The following is a 25,033-nucleotide window of genomic DNA, read 5'->3' on the forward strand; positions in this document are numbered from 1 at the left end:
TATTTCTACTGTATTAAAAAACAGGAATGGCTAGGTGATTTGGTAGGTAAAGCACTTACCACATAAGCATGGCAACATGAATTTGATCCTCAGAACCCATATAAAAGTGAAAGAAAAAAGCTGACTCCATGAAGTTGACCTCTGCCTTTCATACACATGCTACGGCATGCCTCCTTATCCAATAATAATAATAATAATAATAATGATAATATGATGATGATGATGATTTTGATTTAAAAAATCAAAAAAACTGTTTGTGTTTTTAAAAGGAATAAAATGCCAACCCTAATATGTAGGAAGCATTTCTCTAATGCAAACTATGTTAAGAAAAGATAACACTGGACACTGAAGAAACAATCTTTCATATTATTTCATATTAATATCAATAAATAACACAAATATGTAGATACATTTGTATTGTGTGCTTGCATTCAGCTTTTTAAATAATACATTTAATTGTACTATGTTATCATTGCATTGCAATTCAGACTATTTAAAAATTTAAAATTCATGATTCTACAATTAAAGACAAACAATATAAGAAGAAAATTGTGCAGTTCTATAACACAATAAAATTGTATGTATTATCTTCTCTCTACTACCTAACATGATTTTCAAATTTGAGTCAGTTGTTAACCATGTTACAGAGTAATTTTGCAGAATTTATCTAAACAATAAGTCATGAGTTTTATGCTATTATTGTTTCTTAATCTCAAACCTAATTATATAGTATGTTGGGTGTATTAAAACTATCATTTAATGAACTGGAGACTTATAGATTGTTGTGTACGGTTAAAGTTTGAATAAAATTAAATGTACATGATTATTAAGATATATAGAATATAAAAATGTGGAGGATAGCCGGGCGGTGGTGGCGCACGTCTTTAATCCCAGCACTTGGGAGGCAGAGGCAGGCGGATCTCTGTGAGTTCGAGACCAGCCTTGTCTACAAGAGCTAGTTCCAGGATAGGCTCCAAAACCACAGAGAAACCCTGTCTCAAAAACCAAAAAAAAAAAAAAAAAGTGGAGGAGAATGTCCCCAAAATGTCTAAATATTTATTGAATACAAAAAATAATAGCTGCCAAGGAAATATAAGGAACTGCAATGTGTTATAAATAATTTCAGTCAAATACACCATTCATAGAGTCAAAGAAAATGCTGCATTCCATTCGTGTTTTATATCTCTGAATATGACCTAGTGTAAAAAATATATGATAACTACCTAATAATCAATAAGAAAAAAGGAAACAGGAAACACAATAGGAAAACTTGTAACTGAATGAATATTAAATTCATATATATGATATCCAAATGACTAATAAACTTACATAGCATAATTGTCTACTATCCACTAGGGAGAATAAAATTAAATGTAATTTTAATTTTTGTTTTTCAGTGCCAGTGTATGTTACTGTGCATTGTAACACTAGATTGGCTATAGGAACAGAGAACACCAGTATGTGTAGCACCTGGAATTCCCACACATCTGTGAGGCTAAAGTTGGTACCGGCACTTTAGAAGACTATGTCATCCACTACAATGAGCATACACATACCTCTGATAGAACAATCTCATTCTCAGGTTTACAAGAAAAGTAAGTGCTGATGATTGACAAAACCACGTTCAGGAGTGCTCATGCAAACCTCATTTATAATAAGAAAATATTGGAAACAAATCAAATGTCTATCACTGCTAAAATGGAGTTCACGAATGTGTTCATCCAGTAATATATGGTAACAAAATTAGCAGCCTTAACTACATAAGCTACATAGCGACATGCAACCAGGCAGATGCATCTTAAACTTCACTATGATACTGAGGGAAAGAAACTGGATAGGAGTGATAGACAATTGTTCAAAACTGATAAAAACTAATCTACTGTGTTTGAAACAGGATAGTTGTTACCCCAGGAACCAAGAGTGTAATGGCTGGAGGGTAGGGTCAGAACCCTCAACAGACACACCCATAGGTGAACCTGATCTACACTGTCTCTCTTTGGGACTCTCTTCCCATTTGATTGTGTCAAGGTAAGAATTAACACAATTATAACTGACATCTTCCTCTGAACTCTGAACACACCTGTACACAAGTACACACAGGCATGTACTCAAACACTCCCAACTAACATTCAAAATTAAAACAAGCAGGAAAATATATAAGGTTTTGAAATGCATAGAATATCCACGTGATGACTAGGTATGACCTATATGTTTTTACATGTCCACCACACCATTAATGAAATCCGTGAACAAGACAGGTGGATCCAGCTGTTCTTAGTAGTAAGATTAGATTATAATTGTTCCAGAAGCCAGCATTAAGAAGACACTTTGTGACGTCCCCAGGAATTCATCACAGTAGTGTTCTGACATTTCATTTTCATATTACTCTTAGTTTTCTAAGTTAGAAGCACTTGTTTGGGGGAATCCAGACATTCATAACTTCCTTTCTCTTTTCCCAAAGAACTAAATTTTAGTTTGGTTTTTTTTTTTTTAGGGTAGTATAAGAGTATTTATGTTGTCTGTTTGAATTAGAAAAAAAACTGGAAATCTGATATTAATTTTTATAGCCTTTTAAAGGACTTTATGATTTAAAAGAGTGAATATGTTGGAAACACACATGTATCTCATTAAGAGTCTACACTGGCTCCTTTAAGTGCTTTTGTTATCTTTTTTTTCCCCTAAAAACAAACCTCATGCATTTCATGAGGATTTCTTTTGTAGATTTGAGGTTCAACTCTAGAAGAATAGAATCCATTTGTATTTGCTCCACTCTGAGTGTCGGTTGATGAGTGAGCTTCTTAGCTGGTGAACTGTAATGTGGTGCATTTCGGGTGATCAATCCATTTTGGAGGGACTCCCTGGTCAAGTCATTATACAGCAGAACATAATTTGACCGCGCATAGGCAGATTTGGGGTGCTACAAAAATTATCCTCTGATCTCTTGCGTTCTTGGGAAGACATTCCCCTTGACTCCAACATTAATTCAGCATTTGCCATTGGCATTTCGAATGTGAGAGGGAAGTTCCCATCTGCAGCTCCCACTGGAGTCTGGTACATGAGGCTGGTATTTTCTTGTAGGGATAAGCCCTCCCCTTGGGGGCGGGCTGCCCTCAGGCGTTTGTTTACGGATATATTGGGCGGGAAAAAAGCTGCGCGCCCTTCCTCCCCCTTGCTCTCCTGTCTCCACTGGTTACTCCGCTGGAACCTTGGTTTCGTGAGTCTGGTTTTGTTATTAAATTTGTTCAAATATCTATTACTGGTGATTTATTAATCCGACCGCTGCATTTTCTGCTTCCATTTGAATAATATTTGAATATGGTAGATTCTGATATACAAGTTTAAATTTAGAACAATAACCTTCCTTCAAGTTACTGACGAATTCCCTGAGAATATAAAAATTGTGCTTTGAGTCGGGGAGAGCTAAGAGCTCCTCGATCCTTTCAAAATTAGAACCTTGGACCTGTTTTAAATTGCTTTGTGTTTCTGAAGCATCATTTCACTTTAATATCACCCTGCCATAATCTCCAAAGACAACAAAGACACCTGAAACATATTTCTACATTCTATCAGCCTTAATTCAAAATACACCAAGACTGTGGGGGAACAGTAGCGAGACTCATAGAAGATGTGACAGGAAAATTAGAAATATTTGGATTGAACCAAAAAATAATACAATTGAATTTGAAATGTAAATAAATGCTCCAAAATTGATTACTTGTTTTTCTTAGTTTAAATACATTGATTGATTAATTAAACAATGTATAAACACAGATTGACATTTGGCCGATTTTACACCCTGGTGTCTATAGCATACATTTTGGCTGTCTCTGTCCGAGGGGCCATGGAGGACCTCACCACAGAAGTACCTGCCGTGGAATAGCGCTTCCTCATGGCATAGGAATAGTTCCTCTCCGGTATAACATCTGTTTCAAAGAGACAAATGCAGAGAAATGAAATAAATATGATCCATTTAACTTTCAAAAATAAAAAAATCTAGTCACTTTTTATGTTTTTCTCCAAAACAGACAAGAACTCACCCACACAAACAAACACATGATTTGTGCACACATCACACAGAGACAGATACATACACACTCTACACTCATATGCATGCACACACATACATACACATTCAAACACACAAAGAGTCATATATATGCATACAGTTACACACATGCACATCACATTCTCTCTCTCTCTCTCTCTCTCACACACACACACACACACACACACGAGTCTCAGTTGAAATCATCCAAGAATGAGGTTCTCAATATTTCAAACTGAAGCTTAACTTTAGATTGGAAATGAAACTAAAAAATTGGCTGAATTTTTTTGTTTGTTTTATGATGAAGATATCTTAGCAGTTTGGTTATTTTTTAGAAAACTAAGATCATACATTATGTTCCTACAAAAAATATTGGTTGACCCTTAGTCAAGCTCTCCATTTACCCAGAAACATTAACTTAGTTGATTTAGAGAAGCTGGGTACGTAACAATGACCATTGTACATGAACTACTAGTACATGTTTAGATACTGGACAGACGTGCAGCTCTGGGTTTCCTTGGCCACTAGCATCTACTCCTTGGAAATAAACCATGAATGCTGCAATTGAGTTGTCTTTGAACAGCTAAAACTGTGAAGGGTATCAGAGCCATTTGGTCTGATGAGAGGTGTTTTCTTCGGATTGAGAAAGATGACCATAAAGAGGAGCTCTTACTCTGCTTTGTCCTTACCTTTAAAGAAATACAAACAGAAGGTGAGGAGACCTCCAGCCAAAAAGCAACCCAAAGACCCAGCCATTCCAAGCCAGCAGGACCAGCCAAATTTATATTGGATCCCAAGAAATATATTGTGTATAATTAAAGAGGAACGCTCGACATAGACATCCACAGCATACCACACAGAGCCAACAATTCCGGGGGCACCTGAAAGAAATGAGGTGGATCAGGAATAATACAGAGCATTCTACAAATTTAAGCCACAAGGACCTGCTTATTGTTCAAAATACATGGTGTCATATGAAGCTTTAGCATTGCTACGTGATTCATGGACAATTGAAGTTTGGACAGCTTCTGCCATTGCCCTTCAACATTTCTCTTCACAGAACAAAACACTGAAATAAAATAACACAGTGCTCATCTGTTTCTGAAACTCTAAATGTTTGCTGGGATTTTTTTAGATGCTTCCTTTTTTTCCAAAGTTATTTTTTGTACAGTCATGTATCACTTAACAGAGAAATTTGTGTGGCGGTGTGCTGTACACCTGAGCTACATGACAGGTGCATGTGCCCGTAAACACTTACACTCACACAAAAATATCACAGCTCATTGCTTCCGAAGCTACAGTGAACAAAACAAGTTGCAACTGAGGTCCATATCAAGAGACAACAGTGCAGGGAAAAGATGCAGCATCCGTGAGTGGGAGGGGTCTGCTAGCACAGGGTACAATGCTTTATAGAGAACATGCTTTTTTATTTTTAAAGTGGAAGAAGTACACTCTAAAATAATGGTAAAAATATATTAGATATAATATCTGATAACATACTATACATTATCATCAAATACCATGTGCTATAGTTTTGTCTGTTCATCAGTGCCAACACTGCCACAACTGTATGAGTAATGCTTTATGCCGCGATGATATGACAGTTACTGCATTGCTAGGCAAACTAAATTATTAGTTCCAGTATATTCTTATGAGACTTCCATCATATATATGACTTATCCCTGAACAAAATGCCTTATGTAGCTCAGGATTATTTCATAGAAGAAAATATTTAAAACAAAATTTGAAAACAGGAAACACAAAAACACAAATAGCATGGAACATGTTTTTATTCTATGTTAATTTTCTTCTTTCTGAGACAGAATTTCTCTACACAGCCCTCACTGTCCTGGAATTGACTATATAGATTAGACTGGCCTCAAACTCACAGAAATCCACCTGTTTCTGAGTGCTAGGATTAAAGGTGTAAACCACCATACCCTATGCCTTTTATGTTAATTTTCAATGGAAAGTATATGCCGTTAAAAAAAATTCTGTGTTTCTAAAACCCTTGTCTGAAGCTCTTCCGGATACATAATCAACACCTGCATGCAAACTGTGATGTCTCAGATACCCAGCCAACAGACACATGTAACCATGTTCTCCCAGACATGCAATCAACACATGTAACCATGCTAATCCCACATGATACACAGCCAACTTCCACCTGTAATCATGCTGTCCCAGGTACATAGTTAACACACACACATGTAAACTGTGCTGTGACAGATACACAGTCAACACTCAAGTAAACTGTGCTGTGACAGTTACACAGTCAACATACACCCGTAATCATGCTGTATCAGGCACACAGTTAACACACACATGTAAACTGTGCTGTCACAGATACACAGACAACACTCACATAATCTGTGCTGTCAATCAAAGCACTTTGCTGTGCTGCATAGTTTTATGTCAACTTTATACAAGCTAGATTGTTCTGAAATTGAGAGAGTGAGAAAATCATATCTGGCAGTGAGGCATTTTCTTAATTAGTGGTTGATGGGGGAGGGACCAGCCTATCGTGGCTGGTGCTCCCCGTGGGCTGGTGGTTCTGAGTTCTATAAAAAAGAAAGTTGGAAATAAAGCCATGAGGAACAAGCCACTAAGTAACATCACTTCATGTCCTCTACATCAGCTCCTGCCTCCAGGTTTCTGCCCTGTTTGAGTCTCTGATATGAATTCCTTCAACAATGGACTACGATATGGAAGTAAAGCCAAATAAGCACTTTCCTCTCCTACTTGCTGTTGGTCATGGTGTTTCAGCATAACAATGGCAATCCTAACTAGGATTCATGCTATCCCAGATTCAGAGTTAACACTCACATGTAAACTGGGCTATCTAAGATACACAGTCAGCATCCACATGTAATCCGGGATATCCCAGATAGTCAACATCCATATGTAAGTAGGGCATCCCAGATACAGTCAGCATCTACATGTAAACTGGGATATCCCAGATACAGTCAGCATCCACATGTATACCAGGCTATCCCAGATACAGTCAACATCCACATGTAAACTGGGCTATCCCAGATACAATCAGCATTCACATGTAAGCTGGGCTATCCAAGATACAGTTAGCATCCACATGTACACCAGGCTATCCCAGATACAGTCAACATCCACATGTACACCAGGCTATCCCAGATACAGTCAGCATCCATGTGTAAACTGGGCTTGCCCAGACACAGTCAACTGGGCTATCCAAGATGTACAGTCAATACCCACATGTAAACTGTATCCAGTACTGTTCAATTCAGTGTGCTAGGGACAGGAAGGAAACAAACAAATCCTATTTACAAAAATAAAAAAAAAAACCCTGCCTTTCCTTTCTAGTAATGGGTGTACCGTATTCCATACCATGTGAAAATGAGCCAAGAAATTACATTCCTTTTCCTTTTGACTAAAGCCTACAGATTAGCCCTCTAACCACAGACTGGCTTTAAATGCTAGTAATGCTAGTACAGGGGTTCCACTATCTGAGGTACAAATTGTATATCAGAAGTCAGGTCTAAAAGAGAAAGGTGACAAGTGAGAGACAAAGCAATATGTGGAAAGGGTGTTTTGAAAAATATTTCCCCTGTGGGGGGAAAAAAACCATATCTTCCCTCCTGGAGGGTTGGTAATATTTATTTTAAACATTTTTGGGTTTGTAATCCTAAGTGTTCATCCAAGCAATTCAACACATAACCATTATATAAAAAAGTATGTTACCATCACTTTCTATAATATTGTTACATTTATCAACTAATTTGAAAATACCTCTTCTCAAACTTCAAAACAGAATGCATGCTTTAAAAATCTATGTGTACGGCAAACTATTTCTGTACAATGCTTTCAATGCTTAGTTTTTTCAGACCTCTTAATTTGACTATATGTTTTAATACCTAAACAGATTTCCTTCAGTAACTTGAATGTTTGTTTTATTGTTTTATAAAAAGAGTATCTAGTGACATCTTCAAAAATTTTCTAGAACAAAATTATACAACATTAAGTTTCACTGGTATATATGAGCTGTCCACTGTGAGGAGGCAGGTTATGGATAGAGGTTTTTAAATGAGGAGAAATGATAAATTCCGGTAGCACAACTCAAGAAGGATCAGGGACTAACAGTCTCTGACTATAACAAACCAAGCCAGTACCTGCAATAAGTAATGTGATCCCAGCAACAAAGCAGAGGCGGACTTTAATGTGTGGCTCATCAGGTAGGAATTTCACACAGTCAAGACCCAGGAGCAGGGTGATAAATCCAAATCCAGCAAGGATGTTCGCGGTAATCATGAGTGCTCGGGTTGCCACCAACTTCACTGGGAGAGCATGGAGTCACAGTGGAGAAAAGAAGAGACGTAACTCTCACAAGAACATCACAGAGCGCAAGGTTAGACACAACGTAAGTCCACACATAGATTTCAGAATTGGTGTTTATATAAGCTTCAATACGAGTGCTATCATTTCTCCAGAAATTCAAAACTGCCATGAAGCAACTGCAGTTACACAGACTTCTACATAAGAAGGGATGGGGATATGGCTCAGAGACAGAAGACTGTGGTAGTCCAGGAGACCTCATGCTTCATTCTAAATTCTAAAAACAAAGGAAATTACACCCAATAGTGTATGAACTACTGCTATGTTACCTGGATCACAGGAAAGATGAATACATTCGTTCCCTTTACTTTAAACTAATTATATTTTATTTTCATTATAATCTGAAACCTTCTTGTCTTTAAGTAGTTTTTTCCCAATGAGGAGATAAAATTCTAGTTTATTTTTGTAGAAATACAGCCAATTTTCCCTGTCCAAAATTTTAAGATGTGCATGATGTGCCTGCAGAAAAAAAATAAATAAATCAAAGCATGAAATTTCCTCTTACATTATCAGGAGGTAAATATACCCTACATGTGTCCTTATATTATTACAATAGTTTCTACCAACTGTCCCCATGACTGGATCTGGAATTGCCTAGGAGACAAGTCTCCAGAAATATTTCTGAGGGATTATTTTGCCTCTAGGCCTGCCTGCAAAGGATTCATCAATAAAGTTAATTAAGATGGAAAAACATCTATCCAAAAGGTGTGCAGCACCATTTCCTGGGCTTGGGTCATGGGCTACATAAGAAGAATGAAGTGAACCGACCGCAAGCATTCACCCTACTCTGCATCGCAACTATGAGTGTAATGGGACCAGCTTCCTCAAGTCCCTGTCACCTCAGCTTCCCTGCCTCAAAACTAAAAGAATGACTAATAGAAGTCTAAGTTTTATAAGCTAGATTGCTTATTGTCCTTTATTTCAACACACCTTCTTGATTATCTGTGGCATATTTAAGTGGCTCTCCAACTAATGAGAAAATTCTGTCCCACGTAAGACCATTAATGGCATTAGGATGGGACACTCTGACTTCTTCCATATCTACATAGGCTCAGGTTTCCTCTTTCTCTAAAGCCTCTCCTATTTTCTGTTCCATACATAGAGTCTCTGTGAAACTCTAGGACTTGAGCCCATGGTCATTCTGGTTCCAGGAGGACAGATGTGCAAGCAAAATGTTCAGGCTAGCTATAGAAAAATTGCATTTGGAGGAGGTTGAGTTCTGGCTACCAGAAGAGAGTTAACATTCTTATTTGGGGTTGTTCAAACTATCTTTATGAAGAGAAGTCCCCCAGGACAAGTGCCCATCTAGGATCACACACCAGGTATAGGTAGACAGCACAAATTGCAAGCGTTATCTAGCTTGGTTCTATAAATTTAGGAGAAACTGAGGGGACCAGGACCTTCTTTCTATCATTGTTTCCATTGAGAAGTCAGGTGTAATTCTGATAGGTCTGCCTTTATATGTTACTTGTCCTTTTTCTTTTGCAACCGTTGATATTCTTTCTTTATTCTGTATGTTTAATGTTTTGATTATTATATGACAAGGGTACTTTCTTTTTTGATCCAGTCTATTTGGTGTTCTATTAGCTTCTTGCATCTTCGTATGCATATTTTTCTTTCGGTTGGGAAAGTTTTCTTCTATGAATATATTTTTGTGCTTTTGAGTTGGACTTCTTTTATCTTTATTATTCTTTGGTTTACTCTTTCATGGTGTCCCATATTTTCTAGATATTTTGTGTTAAGCTTTTGTCAGATTTAATGTTTTTTTTTTTAACCAATGAGTCTATTTCCTCTATTGTATTTTTAGTGCTTGAGATTCTTTCTTCCATCTCTTGTATTCTGCTGTTTATGCTTGCATTTGAGGTTCCTGATCATTTTTCTCATAATTTCCATTTCTATAATTCCCTTGGTTTGTGTTTTCTTTATTGTCAAGTCTTGAATAGTTTCTTTTATCTGTTTTATTGCTTTTTCTTGGTTTCTTTAAGGAGTTTGTTGATTTCCAATTTTTTGTTTGTATTTTTCTCTGTTTCTTTGAGGGAATTTTTTATTTCCTCTTTAAGGGCCTCAAACATTCTCCTAAAGTTACCTTTTAGGTCATTTTCATCTGCTTCATCAATATTTGGTTGTTCATGTCTTGCTGTTGTAGGGACACTAGTTTTTATTAGTGTCACATTGCTCTTTATGGTGTTGAATGTGTTTTTTCTTGTCTACCTATCTTTTCCTTTGATTGGTGTATTTTGGGCTGTTTGTCTAGTAATCAATCTTCCAGGTGGATCTAAGGCTCAAATGGTGGCTTCTCATGGTACAGTCAGGGCCATAGTTGCAGTTAATCTGGAGGTCACTTGATGTTCCCAGAGGTTTCTTAGTGCTCCCAGGGATTTGCTCTACCATCCCAGGGTTCATTTGAACTTGATACCATGGAGGTTGCTTGCTTGGGGCTGCTCCCGCTGAACTTACTCCCTTGGGTCAGCTTTGGCAGAGGTCACTGTCTCAAGCCTGCTATGGTGAGGTCTCTGGCTTGGGCCTGTTCCCTCAGTGGTGACTCCCTTTTACACAGGCTCTTGTGGAGGTTGCTGCCCCTGGCCTGCTCCAGCAGAAGCCACTAGCTCAGGCCTGCTCTTTGGGGGTAGAAAGTTTCGGCAGAAGTCTCAATAAACGGGTTTGTTTCCTACCCTAAAGATGTGAGTTGAAGCCTCGAAACCCAGAAAGAAGGAATAAACTAACTCTCTGACCTTCACAAACTGCACCGTGGCATATTCATGCCCCCACCCATCTACACACAAACATAAGTTTATAGTAAATAAAAAAATAAATAAATAGGATGATAAATAATTAAAAAAATAAATATGTTTGTCTTGTTGGCTTTGTCTATGCATTGCATTTCTGGAATAGGCTGAAAGTCTGCTATATGCTTCTAGTCATCAAATCATGTTGGTTATTTTTCTGTGTGTGCATGCATGTGTATTTGTGTGTCTGTCTGTCTGTGTAGATAGAACTAGCTGAATATAGGGGGAAATGTAATAAAAAAAGGCCTTATAAATTATGGCAAAAATATTTCTGACACCTAACTCCCAAAATACAGATGAAGTTTTTTTTTTTTTTTTTTGTTTTGTTTTTGTTTTTGAAAATTGCTCTGCTTAAGTGTTTTATCCTGCACTGAAATAAATGTCTGGGGTAAAATAGCATACACAAGACCCACTTTTCATTTATCTTTTCATGGGGCACTATCAGCCATTATTGGCTCTGAAAGACACAAATAACACCTTCCTTTAGTCGCAGGTCTGGTATTTCTTGGCAAGGCTCAAAGTCCTAAGTAAATAAGTCACTACCTTGGAGAAGGACTGAGGACATCAACAATGGATTGTTAATTTAAAAGACTGCTTTATTTATGTAAACATGGCCCTGCAAATATTGAGGTAGGATTTAGAGTTAAAAGAAAGTAAGATGAAAGAACTGACTCCAACATGGAGGGTGATGATCCTCTCACGTTCTGGTGTTCTCATGTACCAATTCCATATCCTCTGTCTGTCTTTGATGCTGTCTCTCTGCATCTCATACTCTAGCTTAGCAAATCTTCAATTGAGAAAAGAAAACCCAATAAGAGTTCTACTTGAGCTAAGTCATAGTTGAAACATAGCTATGAATGCTATTCATCTAGGTTGTCAATTCTAATCATAAAATTGACAACACCCAAAGGAATAGTTTCAATTATTAAAATATTTACTATAAGCTCACGGTATCTCAGGCATTGTGCCAGTCCCTTATTACATAGTTCAGACAACATTTTCACCATAAAGGGTTTTACAAACTCAAGGGGAAAGGGAAAATATGATAAACATTTCAATTCACATTTCAAAAATGAGGCCCATTTCAAATTGCCAATATTTCTAATTGGAGCATTAATACCATACAACAGTAAGCAAAACCAAATAAAAATTTGAGCTCAGCATCCCTTCCTGGCAAACAAGAAGGTTTTTAGTATACATACAGGAATGTTCTGCATAGATTGAGTCATACTCATCACAGGTGCGAATCCCATCAAAAGCATTTGTGACGCACTCCCACCAGAGGCCTCGGCATTTTGTGCTCACCTGGAGGTGAGAAAAGACACTGTGTGAAACAACATGAAGCCAACTTCTTTTCCTCTTGGTCAAATGGAAGCTCAGTTATCCTATTTGCTAGCCAAGTACAGTGGTTACTGGCATGATTAGAATTCTATTTATGACTGAGTGGTGGTGGCACATGGCTTTAATCCCAGCACTTGGGAGGCAGAGATAGGTGGATCTCTGTGAATTCCAGGCCAGCCTGGTCTACAAAAGCTAGTTCCAGAACAGCTAGAACTGTTAAACCAAGAAATCCTGTCAAAAAAATAAATAAATAAAAAAGAAAAGAAAACTATTTATATAAAGAAATGCATATTAGGATAGTTTCTCTTAAACAATGACAATTAGACAATTAAAGGCTTTCTGGGCCAAGAAATGAATTTACTTCCTGATAAGAGGGGGTTTGTGTGTGGAGAAATAAATCATGAATGAAAGGACTAAAACCAGGACTAAATCTATTCTTCTGTCTTTGAGTCATGCTTTAACCTAAAGACAATCCATTTCACTTCCATGTCCTAACATTTACTCATAAATAAATCTATAAAACAATAGATGGGAATGTTAATGTCTCAAGTCTATCAGTAATGCACATTAATTCATCTTCATTACAGGCATTGACTTTCATGAAGAAAGATGCTGTTTTATATGAGGTTCATAAATTTAAAATTAGCAAAGAAAACCAATAAATGATTAAGGCAACAATAAATGACTGAGAATCCCTGATCATCTTCCTGGCTGTTATACTGACATATTACAAATGTTTAAGCTATGACATGAATATAAAGGAACTGAGAAGTAATCCAATATAATTTGACAGCTGTACAGCACTTTTACTCAGAATTGGCCTGCAGATGATAATGTCCACTTAGAGCAAAGCAGTCCCAGTGCCCTCACACTCTTATCCTTTATTGGTGGACTGGAAGTCACCATAAACTTTAACCAAAACAATGGTAAACATCTCAGCAGACAGCAGCTTCAAGTATTCTTGACAGAGCTCATGAATATGGAGTGGAGACAATATGATTGTTTCTTCAGACTCAATAACATATCCTATTACCTTGAGAATCTAAAGCTAGCCTAGAAAACGTTGAGAGTTACTGTGGAAAGTCACATTTTAAACCCCATCCCCAAAGAATAAATAACAAAGGGAGGGGTGTTGAAATGGCAACCATGGGAAGGGAAAGGACAGAAAAATATTTTCCGATAAAAAGAAAATCACATTGACGTGAGCATAGTGACACGGTAACATGAGCACTCTGAAACCCTTGCCCGAGTTCTGCGTGGGACTTGACAAAACTCTGCTGATACTCTCATTATTGCTTTCTGTGTAAAATGTTTATAATTGGCGGTGATTAACAATCATGTTGAGTTTATACTTTGAAGGATCTGCTGTTGAAGTATATTATCATGTCATTTGTTTCTTTAAGAGCATTAATGAAATATTTGCAAATAAGGACATGGAGAAACAGGGAAGGAAAAATACTGTAACAATTTAGTCAACAATAATACAGGAGACAGGCTGCAACTGAACCTCAGATGTGTGTAATTCCAAGCCTTGCTTGTGGTATACTTACAACGTAACTATTTCAAAGCAAAGGTATCCAGTACTTGGTACTTGAGTGTTGAGGACAGCCTTTGGTGAAGTGGCCCTTATGTGGGACCTCACAAAGGTATAAAAAACTGATTTGTTATCCCATGCCCACTCTCCTCCCCACTTGAGTCTCTGACTATGCCAAGCCAAACCAGAGCAAGACAGCATGCGAGACCCCTCCTCTTCCTTTTAAGAGATCGTGTCCACAGACAGAAGCTGTATCCTAAGGCAGGTACTCCAAAGCTGGTGGTGGAAAGAATTCACACAACATGAACCTAACTTGATTTTCATGCCAAGGCTCTCATTCTTCAAATCACCACTTGGGCAGGCTGTCCCTGATGTGGGAGTGTCATATCAATCTGTTGATTTCATTGGTTAAGTAATAAACACACTGCTTGGCCTCATAGGTTAGAACATAGATGGGAGGAGTAAACAGAATAGAATTCTGGGCGGAAGAGGAAGTGAGGTCAGACTCTGCGCTGCTTCCAGAGGGACCAGACAGCCACCATGCTCCGATCTCCCGGGCAGATGCATGCAATGAAGCTCCTCTCAGCTCCGAACCCAGAATGGACATAGGCTAGAATCTTCCTGGTAAGCGCACCTTGGGGTGCTTACACACATCATTAGAAATGGGCTAGTCCAGGTGCGAGAATTAGCCTGTAATGGCTAGAGTTCATGGGCCAAGCAGTTCTTAAATGAATACAGTTTGTGTGTTGTTATTTCAGGCATGAGCTAGCCAAGCGGCCGGGGTGTTGGGGACGCAGGCCCGCCGCTCCTATTTCAACATGTCCCTACAATGCTCTAGATTTTATGAAAGGTTATCTGACTTAGAGAACACAGAGGTCAAGAGTCTAATGAAGAAAATCCGTCTTGAACAACCTGATACAACGATTTCTAAAGAAAGATATGTACATATACATGTATATGAGCATAAGCTTTAAGTACAAACTGACACTTTTAATAGCTATGTTGTAACTTTGGGCAAAATCTTCTCTGTTTTGAATTTCAATTTCTTCACCCGTACAAGGAAAATAATGACAAGGTAGTTAAAAGTATTAAAAATCAGGAGGTTTAGGAGCACTGGCTGCTCCTCCATAGGTACTGAGTTCAAATCCCAGCAAACACATGGCAGCTCACAATCATCTATAATGGTATATGATGCCTTCTTATTGTATAAGACATACATTTAGATAGAGTATTCATATATATATGTAAATATTTAAAAATCAAACTTAATATAGGAGGGTTGGATAGAGGAGCAGGGAAGCACATATCTTAGTTAAGGGGGCCACCTTAGGGTTGGCAAGTGTCTCGAACCTAGAGTGGCTCCCAGGTGTCCAGGGAGATGTCCCCAGTTAGTTCCTTGGGCAGCTGAGGATAGGGAACCTGAAATGACCCTATCCTATAGCAATACTGATGAATATCTTCCATATCACCATAGAACCTTCATCTGGCGATGGATGGAAATAGAGACAGAGACCCACACTGGAGCACTGGACTGAGCTCCCAAGGTTCCAATGAGAAGCAGATGGAGGGAGAACACGAGCAAGGATGTCAGGACCACGAGGGGTGCACCCACCCACTGAGACAGTGGGGCTGATCTATTGGGAGCTCATCAAGGCCAGCTGGTCTGTGACTGAAAAAGCATGGGATAAAACCGGACTCTCTGAACATGTGGACAATAAGGGTTGATGAGAAGCCAAGGACAATGGCACGGGGTTTTGATCCTACTTCATGTTCTGGCTTTGTGGGAGCCTAACCAGTTTGGATGTTCACCTTCCTAGACCTGGATGGAGCGGGGAGGACCTTGAATTTTCCACAGGGCAGGGAACCCTGACTGATCTTCGAACTGGAGAGGGAGGAGGAGAAAAGTGGGGGGAGGGGGAGAGGGACAGGAGGAGGGGGAGGGAAATGGGAGCCTGGGAGGTGGCAGAAATTTTTTTTTCAATAAAAAAAAAGAAAAAAATCAAACTTAAAAAACTATTAAAAATTACTAATGCATAGTATAAATTATTAGTGCAAATAAAAATGGTAGTGAATTTCTAACACTGTGAATTAAGCCATGGCTATATTGGGTTTCACTGAAAATGATGACAGTATAAAATGTTAGATATAATAGAATGAATGGCAGCCTTCTAAAAGATTCAACCGTGACTATGACTGTGGCCCTGATTGCAGATATAGCTGAAATAAAGGCCTGAAAAGAAGATGTCACATTGAATTGTACGGACAGAGTCTGAACTAATGGATAATGGTGTGCTTATCGCGTGTTCACAAATGGAAGGCACAGGCAGAAGGGAAGGAGGCAAGAGGAACACCGGGTGAGGGCAACCACACCATACAAGTCACGGACAACTCACAGCCATTATAATCTGAAAATATCCAGAGCAAGTCTCCCTGGAGCATCAGAGGCAATGAGTGAAGCTTTGCAAGGATCTTGATTGTAAAGTTTGGGCCTTCAGGACAATGAGAGATTAATTTCCTCATGGTCATTTTTTATGGCAGCCTCGGGAAACTGATATAGTTGGGTACATACATACTGACACACAAGACTCTGAAGGAAAGTAGGCCTTGTTAGTGTCCATGTCCTCAGTCTCTCAGCTCACAGATTTGGTTCATTAAAACTTAAATGGCACACTAAGGATATGCAGGCATTGTTCTGTAAGCAAACAGTGAATTTTCACATTTTTTCAACTGTCTAAATCAACTGGGAAAACATCCTTGCTACACTATACACGGCTACTCCTGCTATACACGGTGTAACTCACACACCATCCTGACTACTAAGGGAATTCAGCTATAATCCAGTACTGGTGTCAATTTCAAGGCTATTGATCATTTACCCGCCATGAGCATATTTTGAGAAGCAATGAGGTCATTAGAAGAAGCAAGGAATCCAGTTTCATTAGGCATTAATGCTAGGGGCACACCATTAAATCTCTTGGCATTCGCACTCGGCTAAGAGACGTGAGAATGGGGGCTGTAATTAACTAAACTTCTGTGTTAATACAGCACTTACTGCAGACACCCTTAAAGGTGCCTTTGTACACAAAATACAAGGTTAAAAGACTTTTATGCTATCACTTTAAGAAAGCCCTCCTTGCTACAGTCCATCGCTTTCACTGCCTGTGATAAAATGGCTTATTGGGAACTGTTTTATGAGGTAAGCCAACAGAAGTTCTCAAAAGCCTTAAAATAAGGTTCTTTAAAGGCTAACTAGTGCTTAAATAGTGTAGCTAACCTTTCTTACAGAGCAAACACTGTAAAATCGGAACTAAGAACTTTAATCTCACGGGGGCATTTGAAATCGTCAATTCTAATTTTGATCTTATTCCTTTTAACATGCAATTGGCCTGTTTAGAAATAACCCAGACAGCAATGCTGAAGGGATGTATGCTTCAGTGGTGTCACTGCTCCCCAGAGTGAGATGTGGATCATTTCCCACACCAGGAGATGAAGTTCTCCAAAGCATCCTCAAAGCAGAAGCCAAAGCACATCTCCCGACGGCTCGCCACTACTCAGCCTGGAGAGATGCACAATCAGACACTTGACTTCCCTTGCCCACTTGGCCATTTCATCTCCTAAACTCCATGTGTGTAGCAGCATTTAGCCAAAAGTGAGTGGCCGCTTGCCATTTCACTCACACGCAGTGACTTTGCCTGGTTCCTCAGTACATTGAACTATTCAAACTTGGTCAGTACTAAAATGGTGCTCCTTTCTTTCCACTTGTCAAAATTCTACTAGGAATTCAAGCCCCACCCCTTCAAAGACGTTCCTTTTTCTATAAGGTACCCCCTATGCTCTTTCTAGCTGGAGTTTATCTCCTCCTCTGTGATTCCACAGGAATTTATCTACAATGTCATGTTTTAATCTGTTTCACTGAATGCTTGTCATATGCTAACTGGCAAGTCAACTAAAGCTGGGAATGGAGCAACAGCAGCATAGATGTGTCTCCCTATTTCCTCCTTCTTTGGTGTACAACAGATGCTCCATAAATATTTACCAGAGAAAAAAGGCTATCGTTTATTGTCAACCCACACAAATGCATGTTAACTCTGCTTTGACATCTGAAGTCCAAAGCGGTCAGTGCTACACAATGCACTTTTTACTTCCTAGGTACATATGTTCAGTTGTTAATTCATTTTTTCTTTTGGTTTGATGCAGCAGAGACTCAGTGAGTAGCGTAAGCTGTCCTAGAACTTGCAGTAATCCCTCTGTCTCAGACTCTTGAGTTCCAAAATTACAAAGATGAATCACCACATAAATGCACATAAAACAAAAGTAAGCAATTTATTTTTTTCTTAAAAACATTTTCCCTTCATTCTCTCAGTAATATGCTACATTTTGTAACACATTCTCCCTGAGTTCATGTATACAAATGCATCCTAAGTTCATATAATGTGGACCTCATTGCAGGAGAAAATCATGAGCTGCATAGGAGTCCATGCATAGTCCCAAAAGTCTGCTAAAAGAACTCTTAACCGAACAGGAGGAAAAACTGGTAAACTAGTCTATAGATATAATATATAATAATTTTAATACATACTTTATGTCTGGAAGAATTATAGCATCAGTAAGGCAAATAGAAATCCCAGGAGAAAACCTGATTATGAGGGTGAAATAAATTCTAATGTGAGCAATCTTCCTTTGAAGTAATAAAAACTTAGTCATAATGGTGCTCAGAATATAGCGATTTCCAGGAAATAATTAACAAAAAATTAACTGGAAATTGAATCATCCTACATAAACATTTTCCCCCTTCTGGTAATGAGGGGACCAGCAACTTTCTTAAGAAAGTATTGTTTCTACCCCTGTAAGAAAATAAATAAATACACATCCTACAGGATAGTTAGCGTCATAATAATGTGATTAATCCTCCTAACCCTTGTCCATTGTGAGCATTTGCTGGTAGATAGATTACTTCTGTTACGGCACCCCATTGTCTGCCTTGCTCCTCAAGTAAAACAATAATCAGTCATAAGTATGAAGCTGGGCAAATCACTGCCCAGAGAAATAAACAGCATTAGTCTAAGAGAATCAATAGAAGAAATGAGGCCAGAGCTTCATTCTTCAATCTCTCAGTTCAGTGGGCATTACACAAAATGTCATTTCCTCCCCCAGAACCAGACAAAACAATGAACTATAAATTAATCATAATATATCTGACATTTATCGGCTGATTTGTATTTACCTGGTGCTGTGGTAAATACTTTGTAGTCCATGGACTCATTTAATTCTCATAAGAAGCTAGGTCAAAGGAGTTACCATTCTCCTAGTCTAGGGGAGACAAAGGGAATTTAACCTGGGTACCTCTGACATTGGGTATAGTCGTTATTGTATACTTCCCCACTGAAGAATTGTTTCAGCCACCATGCTAAGCTAAGCCACAAAAAAATACAGTGTTGTAGGGAGCATGTTCCTTGACTTCAGTGTAGAAATTCACATTTCCATTTGAACACTGGGTGAATGACCCCATAATCAAGGCAGTAACTTCGAGTGGCTAAGGTGAATTTCAGCCTGGCTTCTTTCTTCCCATTACCTTCCCTAGCACAGGCAGTCAGTCCCCAACCCCATCCATCTGAAACAGAGTTTCCTACATCTTCCCATGTTGTTCTACACCAACTACCAATATTATTTACCTGACTATTGTCTTTCTCCTGATTTCTGCAAATATCATCTAAATGGTCTCTTCATAGCCCCTTTGGCCCCTTGAGCCATCCGCCAGGAGCAGCCAGACAGGCTGATATTTCTAAAAGGCATCTATGTATCTGCCTACAGTGGGGCATTCTTGCCTTTGGGACTGGACCTATATTTTGCATACCACTTTAAGACTTTGATTACCTCGCCCTGTAATTTACTGTCTACATCAGGAAATGTGAACAATACAGCAAACCTACAGCACTCTCACACTGATAGCTCTGTGCATTCCATTTGTTCAGCTAGGACACTCTCTGCTTCTCCTCCTTCGCTTGCTTTTCCAGCCCTACTTTAGAGGTAACTTGCAGGAAGACTCCTCTGATTGTCCAAAACAGTGCATGGTGTTCACTTACAGTTGCTCATCATCAAATATAGGACTTGTCACACTGAACTGTAACAGTCTGTGTCCCTGACTACACTGAAAATCGCCTACAGATGCTTCAGAGAGCACAAGCCACATAACAAGGAACCTGCTGTAGTGAGAGCCAAGCTGTAGATGCTGAGGACTTTTTGTGGGATGAGAGGAGATAGGAGGAGCATGAAGACCAAACGAAAGAGAGAAGGAGACAAAAGAGAAGGATAAAAAATATTGGAAAGAAATGAGGAAAAGAAATGAGGGAGGAGGGAAGAGAAAGAAGTAAAAGGATGTGGGGAGATATTGAGGACAGGGCTGTAGAAGGTAGGAAATAAGAAATGAGTATATGGAACAGAGTACAGCTAGGGAGCATTCACAGCAAACTCCCAATGGAAGGTTTTTATGCTTTCGTTTTGATTTTCTGAGGAAGCTCTGGATATCTTTGGTCTCATTTAACTAGTCATTGATTGCTCAGGGATTGCAGACAATCAGGGAATCCAGACGTTAAGAAAAAGGTGACAAAAGGACCATGGAATTCAACCCGATCTTATATTTGAGGGAAGAGAACGGAAGACAAATGATGTGATTTCCCTATGAGAAGGCAGCTAATAGGAGCTAGACACTGAGTGACCACAGGCTTGCAAAACCTTTCACCCAGTCTCTTCAGCCCCCAAATCTTCCCAGGAACAGCAGACTTAAGGACTTAATGAGGGCAAAGAGTGGCTCAGCCCAGTGATAGGGCTATGCCCACTGTTCTTCCTGGGTGCTGTTTCTTTTTTCCTGGTTCTTTTACTAAATACAAAGAATTTCCCCTTTCAATGAGGGTGTACCCTACATAGTAAAACCAAAGAACATCTGTCTTCGTGCCTTTCTGTGTGCCTCCTGTTCTGACTTACATCCTTTCACAAGCCCAGGACTTTCCCCCATTCTGTATTTTTGCCACACTGTCCTGTTATGCAAAGCCCCTGCTGCCATTTCTACCCTTGGATATTGCATCATTTGCAGGCTTACGTTGAGAGCCTGTTCTTGCATAAGATCCATTTCAATATGCCTAATGGGGAGTGACAGCTTTATCAACTCTGCTCCGGTGCTATTCTGCTCATTTGCTCCTCAAATATGAACTGATCTGTGTCATTTATTATAGTTCATGCTTATCTTTTTTTTCCACCTGCGCTCAGTGGCCATCCCTGAAAGGCAAGATGCATTCCTTCTTTATTGTTGCCTCTTTTAGTATCATAGGCACAACGCTTCTTCACCACATACCAATTTGTGAACTTGCCAAGTTGAACTAAACCGTAGAACCAATTTTCCAACCCACATGTTTATACTGACAAAGTCATGAGCCGGAATACTTCGTCTGCCTCTTCGAATGTTTTCATTTACATATTTTTATCACACTTACTTCCCCCCTCACCAACAATTGCTTAAAGAAAGTGAAATGCTAGTGTGGACTAGTGGTGGCAGGCAAAAGAGAGAACACCTACATGGGTCAATGATGGCCAAAACCTTTACACTTTTGCAAAAAATAATCAATTTTGTTCCAATAAATTAAAGAAAATATTAAGAGAGATTGATGGCCCTTTAAAAATATTGGCAGATGGAGATCGTTAAAAAAAAATAGATGCTACTGTGTACAAGGTACTTATCACAAGTAGACTCTTTGGAGAACACATTTCGCTGAGAGGAAAAAGATGTTAAAAAACTATCAACTCTTTCAAGGTTGGGATTTACTTAAAACGAATAATCTGGACTGCTCATCTCATTCATTTGAACTGGTGATAATCTTGTACCACGTGGCTGACAGATGGATTGACAAAATCAAATCAAAGGGAGATTCTGCTGCAGTGCCAGGGTTCCTGCCTCCCTCTCAGCAAGCCTGACTTCTTAAAACTCTATTTCTTAACGGAGACGGTTAACAACTCTCTCACTGGGAGCCAAAAGACTTTCAAACTGCTTTAGAAAATATTTAACCAATGGCTTTGGATGGGATTTTACATATTTTAAAAGCATTTTTTTAAAACTCAATTTAAAGTGTGCTCAAGTGCAACATATTTCTCTATTGATCACCCCTGACTGGCAGCCTGAATAATGACAAACTAATAGAAGCCGGGTGTTTGATCCACACTCTCCCGTGAGCACTGTCCAAAGGGCACAGTTTTTTCTTCATTACTGTGCAAATGCATTGTAGCCCAGCTCTCCCTGCAAAGCGGACAACCCAGAGGACTTCCATGTTACAACAGTTTTTAGAAACAAGCTCTCGGCTTTTAAGGAGGCATTGACAACAGCATTGGTTTTGGAATGTTCCATAGAAATCAGAAGGAATTTAAACACACACACACACACACACACACACACACACACACAATGAAAAAGGTTTCACAACAACATAGAAAAAAGTGTGAGTCTTACTAACTCCAACTTGAGAGTCTAGTAAACAGAATTAGAATAGAAACATATCTGTTCCCCCCCCCCCCCAATCTTCCCTAGCCTTCATAGACATGATGCTACAGTACTGGTAGGTGCAGACCATTCCCCCAGGGTACACAGAAAAAAAGAAGACAGATTAACCCTTTACTCTTCTGAGTTCCCCACTTCATGAGGTGTATCCGACCTGCATTCTCCTCAGTACTATTAAGGAAAAGCAGGGCAGGTTGAAGATTTGAATTCTGTTCAGCTCTGCCCATAACCTTGTTATACTACAGGAAAAAAAAATCTGAACTTTGCTTCTTTTCCAGTGAGAAAAATATCAGATTCCCAAGTGTAAGTTCACCCAGCCATCTCACTCCTAAGCAGTAGTACCTGCTATGTAGCCATGTTTAAGTGAAGTTCTTAAGTCCTTGTCTGTTTCTGAGCACTGAGCTGCACTGGGAAGACCGTTACCCTGAGGGTCTTCTCCTCTGAAAGTATCTCTTCCCCATGCTACACCAACTAAGTAGGTTTTATACTCCTTGAGTTCACTTTCCCAGAGGCCTGAGATTATTAGCTCTCTTTCAAAAGAATTTTCACAGAGTTAGCTTGTTCAACATCTCAGGTAATTAGCTTTGGAATGTCTCTCACAGAACTCTGAATTCTGCCATCAAGATTGACACATGTATCTTAAGATTTAAAAAAAAGGCTGTGACTGTCCCAGTGCTCAGCTTGGTATATAAAAAAGGGAGGGGTGGAGGATTCTGTGGCAGACATTAGAGAGAGAGAGAGAGAGAGAGAGAGAGAGAGAGAGAGAGAGAGAGAGAGAGATTATGACTTGTGAAAATGTACCCTTAGGAAAACAGATGGATTATTTAGTTACCTCATTTGTGAAATGGGGCAGGAGTACTTACTGCCTAACCACTTAGTGTCAGGGTTAAATAAGCTAAGAGTGGTAAGACTCATTAAGGATCAGTTTACTCTTGCTGCCTATCTTTGCTTGCATTCATCCTGTGAAACACCTTGGTTTGTGTGTGGCCGTAAGGCCGACAGACATTTTAGATCCAGATCAAGAGGACTGGCTGCTTACCTCCAGAGAGTCATCAGCGTTCACCATCCAACAGTCGGTCCAGGTCGCCACAATCAAAAACGCAGTGGAGCAAAGGGCCAAGGAGCAGGCAACATACTGAAGAAGATCCCTCATGGCAGCCAGCAGACAGGGAAGGGACGCATGAGTAGATGCCGGCCCACTGGAATGCTATTGGCTTCGGATGCTATTGGCCTCTGATGCCAGGACCTAGGGATGAGAGCGCCCAGGCTTTTACTGTTCCTCAACCCTCTTGTAAGCACCTTAAACTGCAGAAAGACTTGTGCAAACAGGTTGTAATCGAGCGAGGGTCCTGGAGGTCACTATCCAGCAGCCACGCTGCCAATCAGAAGCCAGGGCAGGGGAAGAGCTGAGCACATTGTTGTGCATGCAAGAAGGAGCCCTGGCTGCGGGCTAACTTGAACCTGTGGTCACAGAGCCCTGTGGCTGTGCCAAGATGGAGGTCGGAGGATAGATTCCAGGCAGGGCTGGAGCCTGTAAACTGATCTTACTCAACCCCTTGGGAGAGGGAGCTGTTCTCCTCCCCCTTAGAAGGTGGCTATACGGTTGAGCGACTGCAGTTTTATTGTCAGACTATTTTAATATTCCCCAACTACCTTAGACAGACAAGTCACCAGAGAAAATATGCTAAGCAGGTACTAGCTCAAGCGAGTTCACATTCCAAAGTCTTGGGTAGAACACTTGGCAGGAGGCAAGGCCCAAGGACCCTGAGCTTTCAGGTGAGGGCTGAGAACTAATGTGAATCTGTGAATCGTTGTTTTATCTTTATTGATACACGGCGTTTAGACACACTTATGGAGAAGAGCATGGTTCATTTGCTTGCCAGTTAAATAAAACCCCAAGTGCCTATGCGCAAATCACAGAAAACAAAAAGTCAATGAATTTCAATGGCACCCAAATGTGTGGCAAATACAAAATACAAAATTGAGGTATTTAATTATTTCCTTTCTTAATGCAAGATATGGTCTTCATGAGTGTGTGTGTGTGTGTGTGTTCAGCTGGCTTACTGTACTAATGTAAAATATATTCATGAAACCATACTAAACGATTTACAGACATGATACTCCACAGATAAGATGCTCCACAACATCTTAAGAATGCATCCAAGAACCCTTTGTACTGGATCCTTAGCTCCTAGAGCAACAGTTCTCAACCTGTGAGCCTCTTCTTGTTTGGGTTCAAATGACCCCTTCACATGGGTGGCCTAAAACCATTTTAAAAAACCAGGTATTTACATTACAATTCATATCAGTAGTAAAGTTACTGGTATGAATTAAATTAGCAGAACTAAAAATTAAAAGTTATGACCTGTAAAGAAAATTAAAAGTTATGAAGTAACAACAAATATAATTGGGGGGTC

At 39.4% G+C, this 25,033-nt stretch overlaps 1 protein-coding gene across 1 annotated transcript; it reads right to left on the minus strand.

Moving 5' to 3' along the window:
• Window positions 1-3,789: 3,789 nt before the first annotated feature.
• Window positions 3,790-23,802, minus strand: Cldn16 (claudin 16). The gene is made up of 5 exons (XM_050160023.1): window positions 23,656-23,802; window positions 12,402-12,504; window positions 8,191-8,355; window positions 4,735-4,926; window positions 3,790-3,923 (listed from the first exon to the last, which is right to left on the minus strand). The coding sequence occupies exons 1-5, from the start codon at window positions 23,767-23,769 to the stop codon at window positions 3,790-3,792; spliced, it is 708 nt and encodes a 235-aa protein (XP_050015980.1). The 5' UTR covers window positions 23,770-23,802.
• Between the last annotated feature and the right edge of the window lie 1,231 nt (window positions 23,803-25,033).

Source organism: Alexandromys fortis, unplaced genomic scaffold (genome assembly GCF_014885135.2).
Source record: "Alexandromys fortis isolate MF-2015 unplaced genomic scaffold, M_Fortis_MF-2015_v1.1 scaffold_100_3062768_6864082, whole genome shotgun sequence".
Classification (NCBI taxonomy): domain Eukaryota; kingdom Metazoa; phylum Chordata; class Mammalia; order Rodentia; family Cricetidae; genus Alexandromys; species Alexandromys fortis.

What these genes read in the sequence shown, in the direction of transcription:
- Cldn16 (XM_050160023.1), bottom strand. Translation starts at nt 23,769, where the DNA reads ATGAGGGATCTTCTTCAGTATGTTGCCTGCTCCTTGGCCCTTTGCTCC. An exon ending in AATCTATGCAGAACATTCCT is followed by an intron (nt 8,356 to 12,401) that starts GTATGTATACTA and finishes ATGCTCTCCCAG; the next exon opens with TGAAGTTGGTGGCAACCCGA. An exon ending in CTGTTTGTATTTCTTTAAAG is followed by an intron (nt 3,924 to 4,734) that starts GTAAGGACAAAG and finishes TCTTTGAAACAG; the next exon opens with ATGTTATACCGGAGAGGAAC.